The 22,667-nt window shown below is 39.1% G+C and overlaps 2 protein-coding genes across 2 annotated transcripts; one reads left to right on the top strand and one right to left on the bottom strand.

Moving 5' to 3' along the window:
- Window positions 1–1,113: 1,113 nt before the first annotated feature.
- LOC102230347 (cathepsin L1-like) lies at window positions 1,114–5,968 on the bottom strand. Its single transcript, XM_005795540.2, has 8 exons — window positions 5,917–5,968; window positions 5,028–5,173; window positions 4,826–4,945; window positions 4,258–4,422; window positions 3,417–3,638; window positions 3,171–3,339; window positions 1,833–1,938; window positions 1,114–1,428 (listed from the first exon to the last, which is right to left on the bottom strand). The coding sequence occupies exons 1-8, from the start codon at window positions 5,945–5,947 to the stop codon at window positions 1,329–1,331; spliced, it is 1,059 nt and encodes a 352-aa protein (XP_005795597.2). The 5' UTR covers window positions 5,948–5,968; the 3' UTR covers window positions 1,114–1,328.
- Window positions 5,969–7,667: 1,699 nt separating this feature from the next.
- On the top strand, window positions 7,668–21,183 carry ankrd29 (ankyrin repeat domain 29). The gene is given in 11 exon segments (XM_023339771.1): window positions 7,668–7,849; window positions 7,852–7,868; window positions 16,710–16,820; window positions 17,805–17,903; window positions 18,318–18,416; window positions 18,554–18,652; window positions 18,951–19,049; window positions 19,433–19,531; window positions 20,343–20,438; window positions 20,544–20,642; window positions 20,717–21,183. Coding segments are annotated over 11 exon segments (948 nt in total). The 5' UTR covers window positions 7,668–7,803; the 3' UTR covers window positions 20,801–21,183.
- Window positions 21,184–22,667: the final 1,484 nt, after the last annotated feature.

Below are 22,667 nucleotides of genomic sequence, written 5' to 3'. Positions count from 1 at the left end.
AAACATTGGCTAAGATATCTCTGTAAAATATCTTCTTCAACATGAAAAGACATTTATAAAAATGTATTATTTTTATTAAAGCAAATTTAAACCAAGCTGGAAAAGAAAACGTAGCCAGTGAGCTAACATGCTAATTTGAGTAAAGGTAGCTGTTTCTTGTTGTTGGAGAAAATGTTTTTACATGCTAAATATTTTGTACTTGCTCTGTTATCACAACACAAATGCCAGAAGGCAATTTGTCCCACTATTTTGGGTTGACTGGTTAGTTTAATTGTTTTTATCAAAGCAAATGTAATTCAAGCTGGGGGGGAAAAAGAACTTCTGTTGCTAGCGAACTAACATGCTAATTAAATTGCACACTAATATGTTGTTTGCATGCTAAATTTTTAGTACTTGCTCTGCCAGAATACTTTATTTTTTTGGATTGGCTAGTTGTTCTTCTTTAACCCAAAGCAATGTTTTTATTTGTACATTTTTAGCCCCAAGTAAACTACATGAAAGTCATTTGAGGAACAAAATTTGAATCACATGTAAACAAAACTTCAGTTTTCATCTTGACAGCTTTTTATCTTTTAGTCTCCATTCTCATCTTGTTCATTAAACAAACTGTCACCATTTCTATGTTTGAGCATTTTTTTTTCTTCTTATTTTTCATTTAATCTTAACTCCACCGCATTTTGATTAGTGGTTAGTTTGGATGTTCGTAAATGTTTCCAGGGCTTTATAGAAGTTAAAATTGACAACTATGTTCAATATCTATTACATCTCTGAAAAAGTTTGATGCTTTTTCAGGGATTCTTCAGATGTTAACGCTCATATTCAAACAGCTTGTGGATGAGGGAGAAGAGGATACTTTGTTGTTTAGGTTTAGAGAAACTACAGAGGAAAAACAAGCATCTGCTGGATTCATAGCTCACCTCAAAATGTGCCAAAAATCAGTTTGTCCACCAAGGTTGTCGCTGCATTCGTCAGACCCGATAATTAATGATGGTTGGACATTTTCCCGTTGAAAACAAGAGACAGATGTTAGGGGCTGATGTTTCCCCCATGTGCATAAAACGACTTTAATGAACATTCTCAAGTCTGTCCAAGGTTAAATGTCCAAATTTTATTTAAATTTTCAGTTTGAATTTTTTTTTAACAAGTTGTACAAACAGAAATGTCTGAATAGTTGAGAATCTACACTCTTCTACATCCCTGAGAGAGGTAATGTATTGCCTATGAGAGCCTGATGTCCGACAGGTTCACAAGCTATGCAGCTTAAGAATACAAAAAAATGAAACGTGTTCCTTATAGTTTAGAACGATCTGTTTCTAGGGTTCTTGTAATCATAAAATTGGGTACAAAGCATAGCTTGCGATGCCACAAGTGTTGCCGCCGTTCCGGGCCATCCGCATGTATCCGCCCTCACCCCAGCTGGTTCCCCAACTAGGAAAAAAAAAAGAAGAAAAATCAGTAATACATCAAGGCGTACCTTTTTTGTTTTAAAGTGACACCAACGTTTCCCCCAGAAAACTTGCTAAGCCCGGTGGTTGGGCACTAGGGTAGTCATTCATCCTGCGGCCTGTCTTATTTTTGAGTTAATTTTTAAAGTTGACAGGAAATTTGAAAATATCACTTGATAATAATGTGTTATTGAAAGATTGGAAGATTAATACCTGGACACCAACTATAAAGTCTTAAAAAATGCAAACATTTTAAAAAGGCTTAAATAAATAAGCGATGCTAAGCCTGGTGGGGGCACAAGTAAAGCCTGGTGACCCGCCAGGCTTATAATACACGAGGGGAAACCCTGGACACATTTTGATTTACATAGAAAGTGTCATAAATACCTGTTTTTGACGATCCAGTAGTCTTGTCCTTCCTCAGAGCCGTAGCCGACCAGCAGAACTGCGTGGCTCAGGTGGTTGGGGTTACAGCTGGGCTCGTTGTAAATTCCTGTAGAGAAATTCAAAGGTAGGACTTTATGTAAAAACTTCCTGCCTTCTCTGCTTTGCACTTAGAGTTTTGAATCATCATGAATGATTAGATTTACATCTTACAAAACACGTCATTAGTAGTAAATAGTAAAGGGATTACAATTGCAAAGTTATTTCATCACTAACATGTGGAGTTTTATCAAATAAGAATATCATCCAAACTTCAGTATTTCAGAAATTCTATTCCAAAAGTCAAATCCATACAGAACAATATATAGATTCATTACACACAGTAATATATTGCATGCATTTATCTCGGATCATTTTTATGAAGGCTTTCAGCTAAAATGAAACCAAACTTTTGTTCACACTTTTTCCTTCCACTTAACTTTCCATTAATATGCTGAAATACAGGACTTAGCTTTTTCTTAACAATGGCCTTTTTTATTCTTCCTCCTTATAACAGGTGTAAGTGACTGCCATAATGTTTCTACATCCCGGCGTATTTTGCTCTTGGTCTTAGGTTATGTTTTAATAGCTTGATAAACTGAATTTTAAATTTTCATAATCATAATTAACAGAAACAAACACAATATATTGCCCCGCGTGCTATCAATCCATACATGCTTTGGTTATTGCAACTGAATTACTGAAATAAAATTACTTTTGATGGTGTTCTAATTTATTTATAAATGTGTCTGTTCATTGTTCTCTCACAATTTCTAGCCTGGAATGTGACACTAGATTTTAGCAACCAAAACAAACCTGAATGTTTGCTATTTCTTAAAAACACTGCTCTCTAAATGCGCAAAGATTTTCATAAATAAACACAGCTTTACATGCAAACAAAAAAAAACAAAACTGGTAAAACAAACATTTACGTGTTGATTTTGGACTGAAATCTCTTCATTTCTAAATCAAGCTCAAATTGCTTGCAATCAGTTGCTTGTTTAAAAATCACACAAATAAGAAGCAGCACAAAAAAGTAATTTTGCTGTTTGAAATAAATCTTGCTCTTAACTGACAGAGGAGGAAAAATCTGTATTATATTCTGCTGCTGCTGGTGTGAGACAGGTGCAATGCCCATCGGGGCTTATAGAAGTTGGTCTATCTGGCAACTGCTGTAGCTGGAAACTGATGCAAGAAGGATAGTTATGCTGCTTAAAATTCCAGGACAAGACACGCGTTTGATCAAATCAAGTAACAAATTTCATAACGACTAATTCATATGTGAACAGAGCGGACAATAACCTGAGCTGTAGAAGAGGAAGCTTGCATGATCAGCATCCACAGCTACTGTAATTGGCCCGACGGTTGCCACGGCGTCAGCCAGCGCCTGCTCGTCTCCTTTGGGAATGAACCTGTAGTCTCTGATATGAGCCACTGCAAGCCTGCTGTCGTAGAAACAGGGCTGTGAGTCCTGTGGAGAGAAACGAATGGCCCTGGATGACGAACCGTTCTCCGTTTGAGCCTACAGATCTTCAGACTGGGCCTCACCACGGAGGTGTACGGATAGGTGTCTGTCGTCTGCAGACCGTTGCTGATCACGTAGTCGTAGGCGTTGGCCATCCAGGCGCCACTGCACCCGTAGGTGCCGAAAGATTTGGAGCAGTCCACCAGGTTCTGCTCGCTCAAAGACACCAGCTGACCCGATTTCTTGTACAGTTGTCCTTCTATCGCCCCTGTTGTGCTGAAAGCCCAGCACGAGCCGCAATAGCCCTGAGAAGACAAACCACAGATTGTGACTCTCGTCGTAAAAAACGTCAGACTATCAGATGTTTCCTCACCTGATAGTCCGGTAGACTCGGTTTGACTGGGGACCAAAATTTCAACATTTGTTACATTTTCAGCTGGTGTGGTTCACTTTCACACTGCACTGTGTCAAACAATGCAAACTATTTGAAAAACCTGTTCACCTCCTCGCCTGTGGGGGCGCTGCATCAAGAACTACTGAAGGAAACAACACAAAAACCTTTGCAAAGTGTAAATATAAATGGAGTACTATCAGATTTTAGTGGTCGTAGGATTTCTCTTTTGTCTTTGGTAAAAGACCACCAGCCATTTTTCCTGCTAGCACTTACCCAGAATGCCTTGCGCTTTAGCTCACTTCCTGCTCTTGGAGCGGTCCACATCCACATATGCATTTGAACCGCGCCAGAGTTCAATTGAACCAAGATCTAGGTTTTTAGGTGAACCAGAATTCGCTTTTTTGGTTCACATCAGAGTTCGATTGCGCATTCACGCCTCCCCAAATGAACTGGACTTTATAGACAAGGGTGTGAATGCACCCTTAGTCTGGATAGGACATGCTGAACTGACTGCACAAGTGTGGTCTTACCTGGTCTTTCACCTCAGTGACATAGCCCATGCTCCTGTAGTCAACAACCGCAGCTTCTAGTTTCTTAGCGTTGTAGCGCAGTCTTTGAGCTGAATCCTCCTTTCCTCTCGGCACAAACTGGGCGTTGATCTTGGCTCCCTGCAGATTTTGGTATTCCTGCCTTGTCTACAAGTTGAAAAAAAAGACACAATTCAGGTTCTGTCAAGTTATTTTCAGCAGTTAGCTCAGCTACCTGTAGCTAACAGATGTCATATTGCAGTGAGTTTGTCGACAAGTGAAGAAATTAAGTTTGGTTTCTCAGCTAAGCAAAGTTTGTGTACATGATGTTGCTTGATGCAGTTGTTTGGCTGAGAAAGCAGCAATAGACTTAACAGTGGGTGGTCTATTGCTGAACTGAAGATGTTTAAGGTCAGCTTAAAAAAGCATTTTATCTCCGTTAGATAAACTAAAGCAAGGTCAGTCTTGTGCGAGGAGACAGACTACAAACTTCTACATAGGGTTTTATTTTGTAGTTATTTCTTGGTGTTTCTGTCAAAAACAAACGTGAGAGTAAAGCAGCACTTCTTACAAGGTCTCCATATTTATTCATGGCCATAGCAAAGGACATCCTCCCCAGGAGAAAGCCTTGGTTGTGGTCTTCAATCTTGCGCTTGTTGTCCTCCCAGATGGCCCTCCGCTGCATGTCCTCCTGAATAACAAATCAAAGAATAAAAAAAAAAACTCGTACTCTTGATTGTGTCGATGTGTTTTAGCCGTCTGTTCGCTCTCACTGATTCGTCGTAGCTTATGCCATTGCTGCTTTTCCAGATCTCCCACTCGGTCAGGACCACCTCGTCCGATTCCGACAGCACCGTCTGCGGGCTGCACAGCAGGACGGAGAGCAGGGCCGCCCTCAGCAGAAGGCTCACCAGCCCAGCTGGAAGGAAAGACAACAACGAGTCACAACCTCTCGTTGAATTGGGACTTTACGCATCGTATTGTAAAGAAGGTGGCAGGAGTTCACCGACCCAAACACCAGGATCAAAACACTATGAACTATTCTGTCTCTTCTGCTGAGCCCTCATTTTCAGAATCACATTATTCTCCCTCTTCAGTTTTAAAAGCACACAGCATGGGTGGGGGACATGGACTTAAAATTTGATCACGATATTTTGTGGTAATATGATAAAAATAAAGGTGCCTATAACTATTTGCTGCTTTTTTAGGTACTGTATCGCTGTGACACAGCAAGCATAGCCCAACAAACACAAATAATGCTCTTGAAAAACATTCCCCTTTGTAGTACGCTCCTTTAGCAGACAACTCACAAAAAGAAATGTGATTTGCGTCACTAAACTGTGAATTTAACTATATGTTCAAATTAATTCATATTTATTGATACTGCCATTGAACAAACAGTGCAGAAAATAGTAAAACTAACAATCCCGACAACACGGAGTTTTGGAGAGTTTTAATACATCATTAATTGGAATTTATCACAGCGACTATAAATCACAAGTCTAATAAGAAGAAATTTATCACGATAAATGATAAACAATACAATAAATGCCCACCCCTATCACACCGGCGCTACATTCAAGGAAAATCATATTAATCACACCGATAGGAGCTCAGTTGGTTTCACGAATAAAATAAAACAAAGAATCCTGGGCTGCCTACCTGCACACAGGTGAGTCTGTTTTGTTCCCATGTTCCAACAGCAACTCCAACAGCGTATAGCCACTCCAGCTTCCAGCCTGCTATATAAAGCTTTCTGGTAAACTATATGTTCCTGCTCGATCCTTAAATTAACGCCTTCGCCAGCACCCTGCAGTGGCATTAGTCAACAAAAATATGTTGTCCTCCAAACCCTCTGCAGTTATCACCTAGAAACAGCTAAAGCTGCAGTATTGTTAATCCCTCAAATACATGTTTGTAGCCGAGCACAACTCCCTGCACCCGGCACAGGCGAAAAAGGGACAATGCGTCTAATCTGATTAAAGTTTGCACTGAAATGACATCAGCTGCAAACGGTTGCATTTGAATAAACACAGAGTTGATTCCGGTGCATTATGTGAGCAGTGTTTCACTGAGATCACAGTCTGGGCTTTACTTTTTGTAGACTTTATTATTTACGAAGCTCTTTAACATTGTCACCTGGAGCTGGGAAGAGTCACAAGGTCAATTTTAGGGGGAAACATCAAGGTTTCAACTGAAGAATTTTAATTCATTTTCAGTTTCAAAGCATTTTTTTTTTTTAAAGATTCATTTTCAATTAGATTTTTGAAGAATTTTAATGTGAAATGCTGAGCAAACAATATAAAAACAACTCGGCTCTCCTCCGAGGCATACAGCGTTCCCACTCGCTGGACTTTTCCCACAATTTATAGCCACAGTGGGTTTCAATGTGTTTTGGAGGGGATTTTATGTGACAGTGGAGCCTGACTCTGAAGTGGAAAGAAAATAACACATAGTGGCACACATTTGTATTCTGCCAGGCAGGGAGTGATTTAATCAGAGATGCAGCCCAAAATAACTCAGCTCAAGTAGAAGAAAATGTCAGGAAATAATAATAATAACTGATAGACTTGCAAGTCCCTAATGGAATTGAAGTGAACATGTGGAATAAGGTGTTCTGACCCGATAAGAACAAAATTGGCCAAACATTTGGTCCTACATGCAAACCACACTGCATGTCAATATGAATACACTATCCCCGTCATTAAACTTTCTGCTGTAGGACTTTCTTTTCTTTAACATGGACACAGAAACTTAAGTTTTGCAAAAGGACAACCCAAAACATGTAGCCAGAGCCACAACGGAATGGGTCAGGTCATATTCATGCTCAATAAAGGCCTAGTCAAGGTCCAGACTTAAATCCGACAGACTTAAATCCGACAGACTATCTGTGGCAGTTTCACTCAATACTATGCAAAGTAGAACGGGCATAAATCTCAGTTTCTAGATCTGCAAAGCTGGTATAGACGTAACCTTAGAAACGTATTGTTACAACTGAAGGTGCTTCTACAAAGTATTGGCAGACTCCCACAACACTTGTTTTTATTCATAAAGCAACTTTTTTAAACTCTATGTCAGATCACTGTTACAGATGATTTTGTATTTGTCCTGTAAAATTACAGTAAAGTACAGTAAAGGTTGTCCTTTTAATGTGAAAAGGGTTGTGTGAGCCATTGTACCCATTTTTAAGCTAATACTTTTTATTTGAGGAACTTTTGATTTATGACTTGACTTGTGCAATTCTGGAGGAAAATAACACAAACAAAGCACAAAATTATCCTACCGTTTAAACGTTCAAATACGTCTACCTTGAGTTTGATCGTAATAGTTGGGAGAAGAAGTGGATACTTGATTTTTTTTTTTTTTTTTTTTTCCCCACCGGTATTCTGCAGCGCCCTCTGCTGGCGGTGATTCCTCCTTGCGGGGTCCACTGCAGAGGCTGAGCTCATACAGCTGACTCGCTCCCGCTGTTATTATGATGTCCGCGACGGGGGCAACACCCAAACACGGTGCGGCAAAACAGGCAAATTACGCGCAGCATCGCGCCTAATGAGTGAGTGCGCATCAACGGAGCGCCATGAGTCACGACTGAGGTCTGCAGGATGTCTTTCAAGGTAAAACGCAGCTTTCTCCATCCATCTTTGCCCGGGCAGCCTGCCTGAAACGGCCCGCATCATCACCGGACACACGGCAGCAGCTGCTGCTGGTCAAAAGCAGACTGCTGTATAGTCAGGATTTGTTTAATGACGTGATGTGTTTAAGTGTAAAGGGAATAGATTGTTACATTAGACTGACTCAAACAGTGTAGCACATGTCCGGGGGCACAATAGCTGCATTAAATGGCTCACGAGTCTTTGACGAATACATCTTGGGTGTTTATGAACAATCCTGACTGTTCAGAATAACAACAGCAAACAACATTTTTAAGTTAGTCCTCGTTTTATTAATTATACTTTTGTTGGTTTCCTACGAGGCCGACGTTCTTAAACTAATCTCTTTAAGTGGTGGCAATCAATGGTTCGTAACTGAGCCGAACCGTGATGCATCTCCCAGGGTCTGCTCGATGTTTAGAGTTGTTCCCGTTTGTGAAGATATAGTACATCTCCTGTCATGTTTGCTGGTCCTCTTTTAGTTTTTTAACCCCAAAAAACACACTCTGTACAAATGTGTGTTACGGTCAAGGACAAAGACTGGACAGAAAATAACCAAAAAGCTGTCCATTTGTAACTGTTGAAGGACATTCGTGAACCTGACTAGCACTACTTCATAGTAAACCTAGTAAAAGTAAAAACTGTCCAAGAAATTACTCAAAGAATATCTGGTTAAAAGGCCAGTCAAGTGCTGAATAATGATCAGAATAGTTAAAAATGACGTAATCAGACAGGCAAAAATGCAAAGTTATGTCCAGTTTGTAATGAGTAAAATGAAAGAAATTAATACAAATAAAAGATTGAGCAGGTAGAAAATAACAGACAAACAAAACTTTAGACCAAACAAGAAGCTATGCTTTAGCGTAAGCTGCAGGTGTGTGTGCGTCTCATGAATCTTTTGATTTTCTTCTTCTAGTGAAGTTACTCACTTCCGGTAGAGTGAGCAGACGTTCTTCTGTAGAGTAGCAATACTTAAAAAAATATTACTCAAGGAAAAGTAAAAAAGACAGCCTAGTGAAACTACTTCTATGGGGTTCTATTTGTGCCAAAAATATGCTCATTTGCACAAATGGAACTCCATAAAAAAAGTCCACGTCCCCCCAAGAAAGTAAAAGTAACTGAATTTTAGGTTGAAGAGTTAGACTTACCCAAAAAATAAACGTTTTGGGTTGCCTAGAGACCACTGATCTGTCTTAATGGGTTACTGTTGGATAAATTGTATTATTAGTAATTATCAAATATTTGTTGTATCATGTAGCCTTGTAGTTACATTTAGATAATGTTTCTGTGTGTTAAATAACTTTGATTCTATCCTGAGACTGCCCTGGGAAATAGGGGTGACAGCTACTCTCAGCAGCTGTTGCCCTGCAGGACTTCCTACAAGACAGAGGTGTTAATTGCTCCCAGCAGAGTTTTACAGGCCTGACAATAAACTCTGCTCTGTGCTGCTTTGTGATACAAAGCCGTTGCTTTGAAGCTATGCAATGTGTCTTGTTTCACACCGGGCCTGGAGCAAGAAAGATTTAGAGTATAGATAACATGTGTCTAGAAGTGAATGTTATTTAGCGCTGCAACCATGTGATGAATGCTTTGACCCCACCCCATAGGGTTGCAGCGCCCCTTGTGGCAGGTTCCTAAAGATCAATAAAATAGAGGGAGCGGGAGATGTGTTTCCAGAGTAGGTGGAGATTTGTAACTGGAAACATCTCTCTGTCTGCTCTCCTCGCGAGTATAAAAGAATCTAACTCTCTTGTCTTTCCTGTATTTGTTTAATTGTCTCTAATAGGTATTTAGACCTGACATTATTTGGTCCTTCGCAGCCGGATGCCAAAATACCGGAAGGATTCCAGCGGGCATGGTGGACCCCAGTAAAGACCGTGCGCACGGCAAGTTTCCTAGTGGAAGCTTATCAGAACCTGTTCAAGGGCTGGCGCTCTGCCTGCCTGCTGGGATCTTACGGTTGACGGCTCTGACGGGAAGACAGGAGAGGGTGAGTAGATTCTTGTTTAAAAGTGTGGCGAATGACTGCGGGTCATTGCGCGAATAAGAAAACCCTGGACATTCTAGACTCTAACAGGTAAAAAATAAAACTGAATCCGTGAAGGGCGTCCGAAGTCCTTACGTAAAAATTTCGTGGAAAAGGCGCACGGAGCCTAGTATTAACCTGCAGTAAAATTTAATAAATTGGAAGATAAAAAATAAAAATAATAAAATTTAATCAATTAGCCGATAAAAAATTAAAATAATAAAATTTCCTCAATTCGATATATAATAATAAACTTTAATCAATAATAAAAATATTTAAATCAGGCATTAAAATTGTAATTGGAACGGATGGCGGAGTCCGGCTGAGCAGGAGCTTAAATTCCGCAGCAACAACACGTGTGATTGTGAGTGTGATTGGAGATATAAATACCGCTTGGTGTTTTATCTCATATAAAAACAGTAGGGTTGTAACCAGCAAACCTGTCTTGGATGCAGAGGTAAGAACCCCCCACTCGAAAGAGTTGAAGCGGGGGTTACCACTACAGGTATTTTTAATTGCTGGCCTACTGAAAAGATCTCCAGTTTATAGGATTCCCTATGAGTCGGACAAACTGGGCTAAATTGTAAAAAAAACAAAAAAAAATGGGGAAGAGTCTAAGTAAAATTAAGCCGACAGCCAGTTTAAAATCAAATGACTGGAAATATGTTGAAAATCAGGATCCGCATAAAATAAAACATTTAGATAAATGGATAACAAACTATAACTTTGACGGCCGTCTAAACTCACAGAAACTAACAGTACTGCAGGATGAAATAAAGCAAAAAACAAAGTCAAACCCAAAGAAAATGCGCAAAGAAGGGTATGAGGATGTAAAATTTTGGTTGGAATTAGCACAAAAAAGAGAAGAGGAGGAAGAATCGTTTGATGAATACAGCCTGAGAATACATCAACATTACGTAGGATTGAAAACTGGGATTTTAGATGGATGCATTAACCACGCTATACACGTAGAAAAGGTCTCAAAAGAACAGACAAAGGTTTCAGGAGCCTTTTTCCCAGATGAGGAGCAAATATTATATCACGACAGGAGAGGAAGAGGAAGATTTAGGGGTAGAGGTCAGAACCCCAGAGGACAGAGAGGGAGAATGGGAAGAGGGAACTACAGACAAAATAATTACAGACAAAATAATTTCAAACAAAATTATTTAGGATGTTGGTGTTGTGGGAAGGAAGGACACATAGCCAGACATTGCCCAGAAAAAAATACATAGATCAGTCAGCATGACTAGAATCAGAAAGTTTAGAGAGTGAAGAAGTCCAATTTAAATCTACAGGATTTATTATCTATGGACAGTGTAAGACCAGAAATAACACTTTTTATGCAGGGATGGCCTTATGTAGCTAGGATTAGTTTTGATTCCAACCACTGATGGGCACATAGCGGTTAACAGGCAGTCGAGCAGCAGGAGGGGGAGGGGAAGTAGCTGAAGTTACCAAATACCAAAATAACAAAACAGAAGGGGAGAAACAAATAATACGAAAAGCAAACTTTAAGTGGTCTAAGAACTGGGGAGAAACTTTGGTGCAGGGAATTGCAGCTCCCACTGGGCTTTTCTCCCTCCCCCATGTTGCCCTTCAGAAGAGGCAAATAGTCAGCCACACACGACTAATCTTTATCCTATGATACAGTTAGCAAATCCAAATGTAGGGGAAGATGGAGCAGCGTCCACGATTCTGGTATATAGAACGTGGACCTCCCCGCATGTAACTCTGTTTTAAATAAACTAAAAAAAAAAAAAAACCCCAAAACACAGATGATGTCTTTTCTAGGGTTAACTAACTATTGTTGAGACTGGGTGCCTAATTCTGCAGTAATAGTGGTTCCTTTAAGCAAACTAATATATGGAAAAAAAAAAATTTAAAAATGTCTTCCTCTTTGGAATGGACAGAGGCAGCAGAGACAGCACTAAGTGAAATAAAGCAGGCCCTAGTGTCAAGTGCTGCGCTCGCCTTACCAGACTATAAAAAACATTTTTTCCAGATGGTGGATTGCAAAGGTCAGTATATGACCTCGGTGCTAGTTCAGCAACATGGTGATAAAATGAGACCAATAGCATATTTTTCTTCCAAACTTGATAGTGTGGCGTGTGCCCAGCCTCCCTGTGTGAGAGCAGTGATTGCTGCTTCTATGGCAGTAGAAGTTAGTGCTCCTATTGTACTGTTTCATCCGTTAACATTAAAAGTACCACATGCAGTTTCAGCACTATTATTACAAACAAATATGATTTTTTATCGCCTGCGAGGCATCTCACTTGTATGAGCACATTATTATCGCAACCTCGTCTGACTATTGAAAGATGCACGATTTTAAGATCCTGCAACTTTGTTACCTCTTCCAGATGATGGTACAAAGCATGATTGTCAGGAAATGGCAGAACAAAATGCAAAGAGTAGAAATGATTTAAAAGATCTACCATTAGATCACGGTGAAATACTTTTTGTTGATGGTTCCTCAAAGAAAAATGTACAAGGGAAAACTCAAACCGGTTATGCAGTAGTGACTAAAAAAAAATAGTGTTAAAAGCTAAAAAACTTCCCTCACACTACTCGGCTCAGGCTGCAGCATTGATAGCGCTAACCACCGCTTGTAAACTAATGAAAGATAAAGCAGTGACGATTACACCGATAGTCAATATGCGTTTGCAACAGTACACACGTTTGCACAGTACTGGCAAAATAGGGGTATGATAACTTCTACAGGAAAACCAGTAACTCGTGCAGACCTATTAAAAGATTCTATTTATGGATTTATTTATTTTTTTTAAGAACTTTTAATGCATTACAAAAGGTCATTTCATTTCAAAAAAGTGCCTACAGAAAGAAGAGAGGGCTGCAAATGAAATAAGGAAATAAAGTTAATAAATAAATAGAAACAGGCTCTAACTGTAAGAGGCATTGCTCCGATAACAACAAACTGCAGTATGCAACCGATTCTAGATAGTTTCAAAATCAGTCTTTTTAAACTGACCAAAACTTTAGGATAGATAAAATATTATTAAATCTACAGGAATTATGGATGAATAAGACAGAATACAATAGAAGTAACTCACTTGTTAACTAGAAATTGATTGAATATAGAAAAAGTTTGCTACACTGTACAAATTTGTTGTTGAAGGATAATATTAAGTTAGAAATAACTTATGGGTTAATTAAAGAGGATCTGGTGGAATTTTTGTAGTGAATGATGTAGATCAGGAGACTTGCAGCCCCCCCCCTTGCAGCAGCTCCGCAGGGGGGCCACAGAGTTGGGCTGTAACTGCTACCCCACTAGATTCAACTAATTAACATGTGAAGCCTCCTTGCATACCACTAATTTTAAGTGCGAAGTAACCTCTGCTTACAGCAGTTCAGCAGAAAAGGACAAGCTGCTGTGAGGCACATCATTGTCTCTCCCATCTTTAAATTTGTTTTCATTAGTCTGACTTTTTATTTAAGCTATAAGTGTCAGTTCTTCTATATTTTGTTAAATATAACGAATTCATTTCTTTCTTTTGAGTTACCAGTTTCCTCTTGACCCGTTCAAAAAGGGGAGGGGAAATTTGGTTTTTATTTTAATTTCTTTCATTTGTAGATTTAGTGATATACTGACCAGTATTTGTTAGGGTTTTGTGTGTTTAATTGCCCCTTAGTGTGTGTTAATGGTCTGATCAGCCATTATCTAAGTTCCCCTCATGTCTTGTTAAGTCAGTTTGTGCTTGAGTTTGTTCTGTTACCGACTGCATTGTACTTTGTTATGTTGATTTTAGTTTGGGCCCAATTTATCATTTTTTGATTTTTTGTTGACTATATTTTGAATTTTCTTCACCGTCTCTCTGGCTGGTTAATGCGAAACCTTCACAGAGTCTAAATTGGTAAACACGCCTTGTCAAACACTAGTGAAAATTTTTGAGGAGTTTGTAAAATGAATTATTTGACAATCATAAGAGTTAAATGTGATAAGGAGCTTTAAAACTGTAATGTGAAGTGTTTTGGGAAAATAGTAATCTTGAAGATAAAGCATGATAACATAAATTGTTTTGTTTGTTTTGACGAGTTTTACCTTTTGGGAAAAAGGCAGCATTGAATTTGGTAGAATTTCTCAGGGAACATCATAAACCTGTTTTATCAACATCGTTATTTAAAGTAGTAGAAGTATGATGCATTAGCGAGTAATGCATCATCTGGGGGGAGAATATTGTTATAGGTTTATCTTTTATATTACTTGAATAATATTTTTTATTTTTGAAGAACGTTTGATCCGTGTTACACATAAAAAGTGAAAGGAAAGATATGGTCTGGTGAAATATATGTTTCTTTTGAATGGATTTGAGTCGTTCTCCATTGAAACATGTTCTGCAATGGGCTAAAGGATTTTGAAACAATAGATAACAAAATTATAGCGATTAATGAAGCATATTTTGGTAAATTAATTTAGGAAAACAATTATAGAAATTAAAAATATTATTGTGTTAGCCATTTTCAGAGCATTAATTTAATGGAGCAAAAAATGTTTAAAGAAATGTTTTGAAGAATCTGTTATTGATTAAAGTTATCACTAATCAGTAAAAGTACTCAGGTGGGATTATAATGATTTTTCTAAACTTGATTTTTGTTTTGATTTACATCCATTTAAAATGGTTCTGAATAGAACTTTAAATTCAACGACAAGCAAAAGACCTAGGTAAAATTGGTATATTCTGAAAATGCCTAGATTTGTTAAATTATACATTGACATTATAATTTCTCCAGGTCTAACTCTTTTGAATTTTTGTTTAAGGAAAGCATGTTGAATGTTTTAGACAAATAACTAGTAAGATCCAGTTTGTACTATAAAAGTAATTTAAATTGGACTGTCTAATTCACTTTGATATTCATTGTTTTGATGATAAATGTAAACTGTACAACTGCAACAAATTTGAAGTTTTTGTTTATTGTTTTGTTTGTTTAGTTCTATTTTATAAGATTGGTTTAAGAGAAAGATCTGCATATGTTTAACATTTTGGCAAAACATTACTTTAGAAACATGTCTTTTGAAGCTGGTGGTAACGGGGTTTTGTGCATTAGTTTTCTCTGTTATTGCCTGTATATGTCTGTCCTACATCTGCTGAAGATCTAATACTTTTTTTGTCTAGTGTTTTGTTTCAGAAGAGGCAACACTTACAGAAACGTGAAGTGACATGGAAAATACAGATACTGATCCGACATACATCGATGCCATCGGGGTCCCTCGTGGAGTGCCTGATGAATATAAATTAGTTGATCAGGGTGGGGTTGAATCTACAATTTGTTGGTGGTGCACGATTAACAAAAACGTAGACGGAATAAATTACATCCATTACAATGTACAAAAACTGGGAAACTGGACACAGGCTGGTTTCGAGGCAGTGTATGAACAGCTGCCTGCTACTTCACTGATGGCTTTTCAGAACCGCATAGCTCTTGACATGCTGCTGGCTGAGAAAGGAGGGGTGTGCATGATTTTTGGAGAAAAATGTTGCACATTTTTACCAAACAATACAGCAGCTGATGGAAGCTTAACGAAGGCCATTACAGGGCTTCGCACCCTTAATGGCAAAATGAAGGAACACTCTGGAGTGGATACTTCCATGTGGGATGCATGGATGGATGCTTTTGGGAAGTATAGAAACCTTGTGTCCTCTGTCTTAGTATCAATTGCAGTATTTGCTGCAATTTTGACTTTGTGTGGATGTTGTTTTGTTCCGTGCCTGCGTTCTTTGTTCAACCGTCTCATTACCACAGCGATTTCACCCATGGAGGACCAGATGGCACAGATGTATCCTTTATTAGAGAAAAAATCTGATGTTGACAAAGCCTACTCTGATGATGACTCTTCTTCTGACAGGTATCCAGATCCTAATTTTTGGACTGGGTATAACCCCTGAGTGTAAAAATGTTTGCTTTCAAAAAAATGAACTCCCAGCGGAAATCATTTGAAGTGACTGTTTTTGGAGGGATATTAGACGACACCAAATATTCGATAAACAGGAGGGAACTGTTGGATAAATTGTATTATTAGTAATTATCAAATATTTGTTGTATCATGTAGCCTTGTAGTTACATTTAGATAATGTTTCTGTGTGTTAAATAACTTTGATTCTATCCTGAGACTGCCCTGGGAAATAGGGGTGACAGCTACTCTCAGCAGCTGTTGCCCTGCAGGACTTCCTACAAGACAGAGGTGTTAATTGCTCCCAGCAGAGTTTTACAGGCCTGACAATAAACTCTGCTCTGTGCTGCTTTGTGATACAAAGCCGTTGCTTTGAAGCTATGCAATGTGTCTTGTTTCACACCGGGCCTGGAGCAAGAAAGATTTAGAGTATAGATAACATGTGTCTAGAAGTGAATGTTATTTAGCGCTGCAACCATGTGATGAATGCTTTGACCCCACCCCATAGGGTTGCAGCGCCCCTTGTGGCAGGTTCCTAAAGATCAATAAAATAGAGGGAGCGGGAGATGTGTTTCCAGAGTAGGTGGAGATTTGTAACTGGAAACATCTCTCTGTCTGCTCTCCTCGCGAGTATAAAAGAATCTAACTCTCTTGTCTTTCCTGTATTTGTTTAATTGTCTCTAATAGGTATTTAGACCTGACAGTTACTGACCTCTCAGCTGCACACAGACACAGCAACCTGTGCAGCATCTACTCTTAGTGGTGACACCTGGTCACACACCACGGTGGCCACTCTCTGCTGTCAGAGTGTGTAATGCTATAATGGTGGTTTCAGTGGGAGCGGTTGTTGTGTGCATTTACCCCCCTGCAGAAGGAAACACCCCTGGCTAACGCCGGGTTCTGGGCGGCCAGGAAGGGAAACCTGGCTCTGCTTCAGCTGCTGCTCAACAGCGGGCGAGTGGACGCCGACTGCAGAGACAGTGTACGGACGCTGCATGCCGCTCAGCCGCACGCTGTAACCGTAACCCGCCTGTGGCAGAGATACAGAGAGCGTCGAGCGTTACCTCTGTGGAGCATGTGTTTGTGTTTGTATGTGTATACTTTTTTTTTTTTTTCAGTTTGCATAATGTGAATTTATCCGCATCTCACTATTGCAGTTCTCTTATCACCAAGATTTTTTTTGTGGGGATTGTCTTCTTTATTTTGAATGCATGTTTCTTTTTTTTATTATGGCTTTTGTCTTTGTTTGTCTTCTCTTGTACATTCTCACTTATATAACACCTTTAAACACCAAGAGTTAAAAAATATTTTGCATACCAGACAAGCAGACAGTAAAAAACAAAAATGTGAAAAACAAATAATAAACAATTTGACAAAAAAAAAAAAATCTTACAGGTACTCCCAATACCTGAATATACAGTATTAAAAGACATATACACATCTTTTTTTTTCACTGTCTGACTTTTCTTGTGTTAGGTTAATTAAAAATACCAAGCTGCTTATTGCCACAAAATTAGAAGAACAAATATTTCAAAGATTTATTTATTCATGTCTTCAAAATCAAAAGTTTACATGCAGAATGATCTCTTCCTCTTTAAGCAATGAGGAAAAGCCCATTTGATGATCTCACGACTTGAAAACTTCTGATAGGCTAATCGACATATTTGAGTTAATTGGAGGCACACCTGTGGCCACGCCCAGAACACACCTGTATCTTATTTGGGGAAACAAGAAAAATTTGGTCGAATTTAACTTCAGACAATAAGAAGAAATGCGTAAACCAAAAATAAAAGCCAAAGCAGGAAATCCTGGGAACCTCACATGTGACAGGCGCTGAAGAAGGAGCAAAATCTGTTAACTGCAGCCATTTTTAATACCAGTGCCAGATTATGAATAAATGCAACATTCTAATGGGTTGACTAATTGTATGTTTGTTTGTTTTTTTGGGTTTTTTTTGTTATTGCAGTATGGAACGACAGCGCTGATGGTGGCGTCATACAACGGCCATTATGAGTGCGTCAAAGAGCTCATTATGCAAGGAGCAGACATTAATTACCAGAGAGAGGTAGATCTGCTCCAGGACACATTACTCACAATATTTGTTGAGGATAGAGGAATTTTCCTCAATAACTATTATCATCAGGAAACTATCGCTGCTGTTTTCGAAATTCTCCATTCACCTATTCGGCGCACAATCAAAGAAAACGACATCTAGAGTAACAGTGATTTTTGTTCCTTAAGGTTTTTGTTGTTTAGTCTTCAGATCTAACTCTAACTGTAACACATGTGTAGAATGAGCAGGTTCTTTGGAGAGCTATTTTGATGTGCTTCATGAGAAATATTAACTAATATCATTTGTGAAGCAAAAGGAAAAATGTCTTGTAGCGATCAACTTTCACTAATAAAACACCAAAGTCTAGAGTTGACTAATTGGATACCAGTCCTCCATGTAAACAGCTGTGTCTATTTTTATCCTCAGACAGGTTCGACAGCCTTGTTCTTCGCCTCGCAGCAGGGACACCATGACGTCGTGAAGCTGCTGTTTGAGTTCGGCGCCTCCACCGAACTACGGACAAAGGTTCGACGTAACCATGTGGGGGAAAAAGCCAGGCGACGGTTCAGCCAGTTACCAAGAATACATCCAGGTGGTTTTTGCGTTCTCCATTCTGAGATTACGCGTAACTTTCATGTTGTCTTTTCATGTTTCGCTAACAGGACGGTGGCACAGCCCTCACCGTTGCCTCGCAATACGGACACTCGACAGTGGTGGACGTCCTGTTGAAGAACGGAGCCAACGTTCACGAGAGGCTAAACGTGAGATCTGCATCTACAGGCCTGGTCTCTCCTCAGACTGTCACACCTGATCTGTTCTGTACTCTGTCTCCCTTTGTGTCAGAAACTTGATGGTTAGTTGATCTCAGTGCAGCAGGAATCCCGTCTCTCTGGTTTTCCCCAAACTGCTGAGTCAGTCATGAATCACCTTGAGCAGGATTAGCATGTACCAAAAACAGCAACAACCTTACTGTGCGAAAATTTATTTAATGAGCTAATCATTGGTGCATTTACAATGAGTTTTGCCTCTGCTAATTCTTTTTTTTTTTTTTTTTTTTAGGATGGAGCTACACCTTTATTCCTAGCTGCCCAGGGGGGTCATGTGACTGTGATTCGTCAGCTGCTGGCTTCTGGCGCCAAGGTGAACCAAGCCAGGGAGGTAATGCTCCACCCCCCCCCCCGCAGGCACAAATCCCTTCACATGCCTGCACTTGTCACCTGCTTTACCCTATAAATCTGTTTAGTTCTGTCTGTCATGCCACTGTTTGTCGCTCAGCGTTCACGTTTTGCGATAATGCTAATCTGAGCGCTTCATCTTCCACCGTGACCAGTTTCACCAAGGTAAACAGCAGTTTTCTAATCACGTCTGCCGAACATATCGGCACACGATGTAGCTGAAACGCAGGCGAACGAAAGCCTGACGTCTGCCGGTAGCTAGGAGATTATGACTTAAACAGACGACTCCTTCAACTCTGTGGTTCTGAATGTGGAAACGGAGTTTGTTTTTCTCCGCGACCTCCTAACCATCCATCTCTCTCCCAGGACGGCACGGCACCCTTGTGGATGGCAGCTCAGATGGGACACAGTGAGGCGGTGAAGGTCCTTCTGTTACGCGGAGCAGATCGGGATGCTGACAGATTAGTACATTAATCCTCGTATGAAAGTCACTTCAGATTGGATTGAAGAGTTGGATAAAGTTATCTTACCTTGAGAAAGTCTCCTTGACTGTGTTGAGAAAAGTCATGAGGTCAACGAAGCGGTATTTTATGTTATACGATCTTATTTTTTCATGATTGATGTCTCGCAAAATATTTTTTCCAAACAATATGCTCAAGTAGTGCATAATGCTGTCACTGAAAGCACACAGTCTTCTCTTTGTTTCAGAGTTTGTTTGCATTAACTGATTACCTAATTAGAAGAAGTAAAAAAAGAAAAGATAAAAAAAAAAAAGCATAGACCCGATTTGGAAGATCTGTCCACAAACAATTCCAAGGCATCAGTATTATTTTATACGTTTTATATGCTAAAGGAAATACAAAATGAGTAAGTGAAGGTCCTTTAATTAGTATTTATATAACTGAAACACATTTGAGTTGTTACCACCACAACACCTCAAATTTGCTTATCTCAATCAACCAAAACAAATTACAAAAAAGCTGTTATTTGTGGTTTCAGATAGACGATTTGATAAATCTAAAAACTGTGTTTAAACTGGATTAAATATGATTCATATTTCTGACAAACAATGAAATAGCATAGAGTTTAGTGCTGAATGGGCGCTAACTTAAATTCTTACAAACAAGTGAAATAAATAGCATTTCTGCTGACATTTCACAAATAATCTCACACAAAATTCAAAGTTGCAGTATTTTGGTGTCAAGTTTTATTTAATTTTTTTTGTAGTTGAAAGCAGCTGAAGCTGATTTGTACATTTGGTCTCTCAACTTTCAAGGATGGATCGACGGCGTTATTCAAAGCAGCGCTGAAAGGACACAACGGCGTCGTCGAGGAGCTGCTGAAATTTTCTCCTACGCTCGGCCTTCTCAAGGTTAGGAATCTTATAGCTCTAGCTGAAGGATAATCTTCAAGTTTCCTGCAATTTACAACTAAATGAAAGATAATAGAGCAGGTTCCCTCCTTGTCTTGTCTCCAGAATGGCTCCACTGCCCTTCACGCTGCCGTCGTGGGTGGGAATATTCGGACTGTACTCCTGCTGCTCGCAGCCAACGCCGATACCGCTTTACCCAACGAGGTAACTCTCCTAACTTTGACGAGAAACCGAGCGAAAAGGCACGCCTGGATCATCCTGTGCGTTCTGTTTCGCAGCATAACGAACTCCCCGCTGATCTCACAAAGAGCGATCGCATCCTGAGGGTTTTGCGCCAGAAAGTTGTGAACAGAGACAGTTGATGAAAGCCCGGACTCGCCTCCTCTCACACGACGACGCGTCGTGAGGGGGAAGAACGACGTCAACGGTGTCAAAACTGCTCAACTGCGACATGTACTGTACACGGTGCTTGGTTAATGATACTGGCTGAGACAAAGCTGTGAAAAGCTGAACAAACTTGAACTGAATGTAAGATAACAGACATCTATTGGCCTTCTCTATGCTGTTTTTTCCTTGGCACACGTTTATTTGTTTACCTCTAATGAGAGGAAGTATGGATATTTTGCACACTATTTATTTTCCTTTTCAATAAATGTTATAAATGCACTATCGGCCGCTGCCGTTTGGTTCTAAGATGGCAGGCCTTGTAACAGGACACAACAATAAACAATAATATGGCGTAATACATTGTGTAACCAGAATGTTTCATTTGTTATGAGGGAATTTTCAATTTAGTTTATTTATATATCATCATATATAATCTAGTTTTTAATCCAGTTATCTACTGATCATCCTGTGAATCTGTCACTTTACAACAATGCTAGAAGAACTGGGTGCTAGGCGTACTTTACATAGAAAAGAAGGGGGAGGGAAGATAGAGTTTAATGCTAGCAATAAAAAAGACTGTTCAGGAAAAGTGTGTGGCAAAACACAGAAGCGCTATACCAGGAGTTCTTTCTGTGAGAAAGGAAACTAAGGATGTGCTGTGGGATAAATGAATCTATTCAAACACAGTTAAAGGTGTAAAGGACTCCGTGAGGTTTATGTAGCATCTAAGTCGAGAACAAAAAGAGTGTCAGTTCTGACTTCTGAGTTCAAAACTTTTAATACCAAAGGAGGGAAGAAGTGCAAAAATATTTACAGAAAACTGTGGGAAACTGAAGTCTGTCCTTGCAGCTGCAAAGCAACATCTTTGGGAAATAAACTTCAGAGTGGAGACATAACATAACCTTAAGTTCAACGCTGTCATAAGACTTTAGCATGTAATTACATTTTCAGTCACGCTCTTGAAAATAAGACAAAGAAACACTGGACCAAGAGGGTTTTCTATGTGAAAAATGGAAAAAAGACATAGCAACAATGGCTCTGTCAAAGGTTTCATCCAGAAAAAAGAAATACAAAGTCATTAATATTAAATTATTTAAGCTAATTATTTTTTTATTTATTGGTATCATTTCGTTTATATATATATATATATACAGTACAGACCAAAAGTTTGGACACACCTTTCTAATTCAATGGGTTTTCTTTATTTTCATGACTATTTATAAGGCAAGAAATCCCACTTATTAACCTGACAGGGCAGGTTGACCTATGAAGTGAAAACCATTTCAGGTGACGACCTCTTGAAGCTCATCAAGAAAATGCAGAGTGTGTGCAAAGCAGTAATCACAGCAAAAGGTTGCTACTTTGAAGAAACTAGAATATAAGGGGTATTTTCAGTTGTTTTACACTTTTTTGTTTAGTGCATATTTCCACATGTGTTATTCATAGTTTTGATGCCTTCAGTGTGAATCTACAATGTCAATAGTCATGAAAATAAAGGAAACTCATTGAATTAAGAGGTGTGTCCAAACTTTTGGTCTGTACTGTATATATTTTATTATGTTGTCATTGTGATTTTTTTTTTTTTTTTTTATAATCTGAAATTAGCTTAAAAAAAAGATATCTACTCACTTAATTACTAGCACACATAGTAACTAGTATTAACAGGTTCATCACTAACTCCTCTGTCCAGTGGGGAAGAAACAAATCTAAGCACAGAAGGAGATGTGACTGCGTGTCTATTGGAAACAAGTCCAGATGATTAACAACTTTACAAAAGTCTAAAAGTTCACCTGGACCTTTTGGCTTTCTTTCAATATATTTATGAATGATGACATCGGCGTT

The sequence above is a fragment of the Xiphophorus maculatus genome, chromosome 9 (genome assembly GCF_002775205.1).
Source record: "Xiphophorus maculatus strain JP 163 A chromosome 9, X_maculatus-5.0-male, whole genome shotgun sequence".
Taxonomy (NCBI): Eukaryota; Metazoa; Chordata; class Actinopteri; order Cyprinodontiformes; family Poeciliidae; genus Xiphophorus; species Xiphophorus maculatus.
This window is presented reverse-complemented; position numbering and strand designations above follow the sequence as displayed.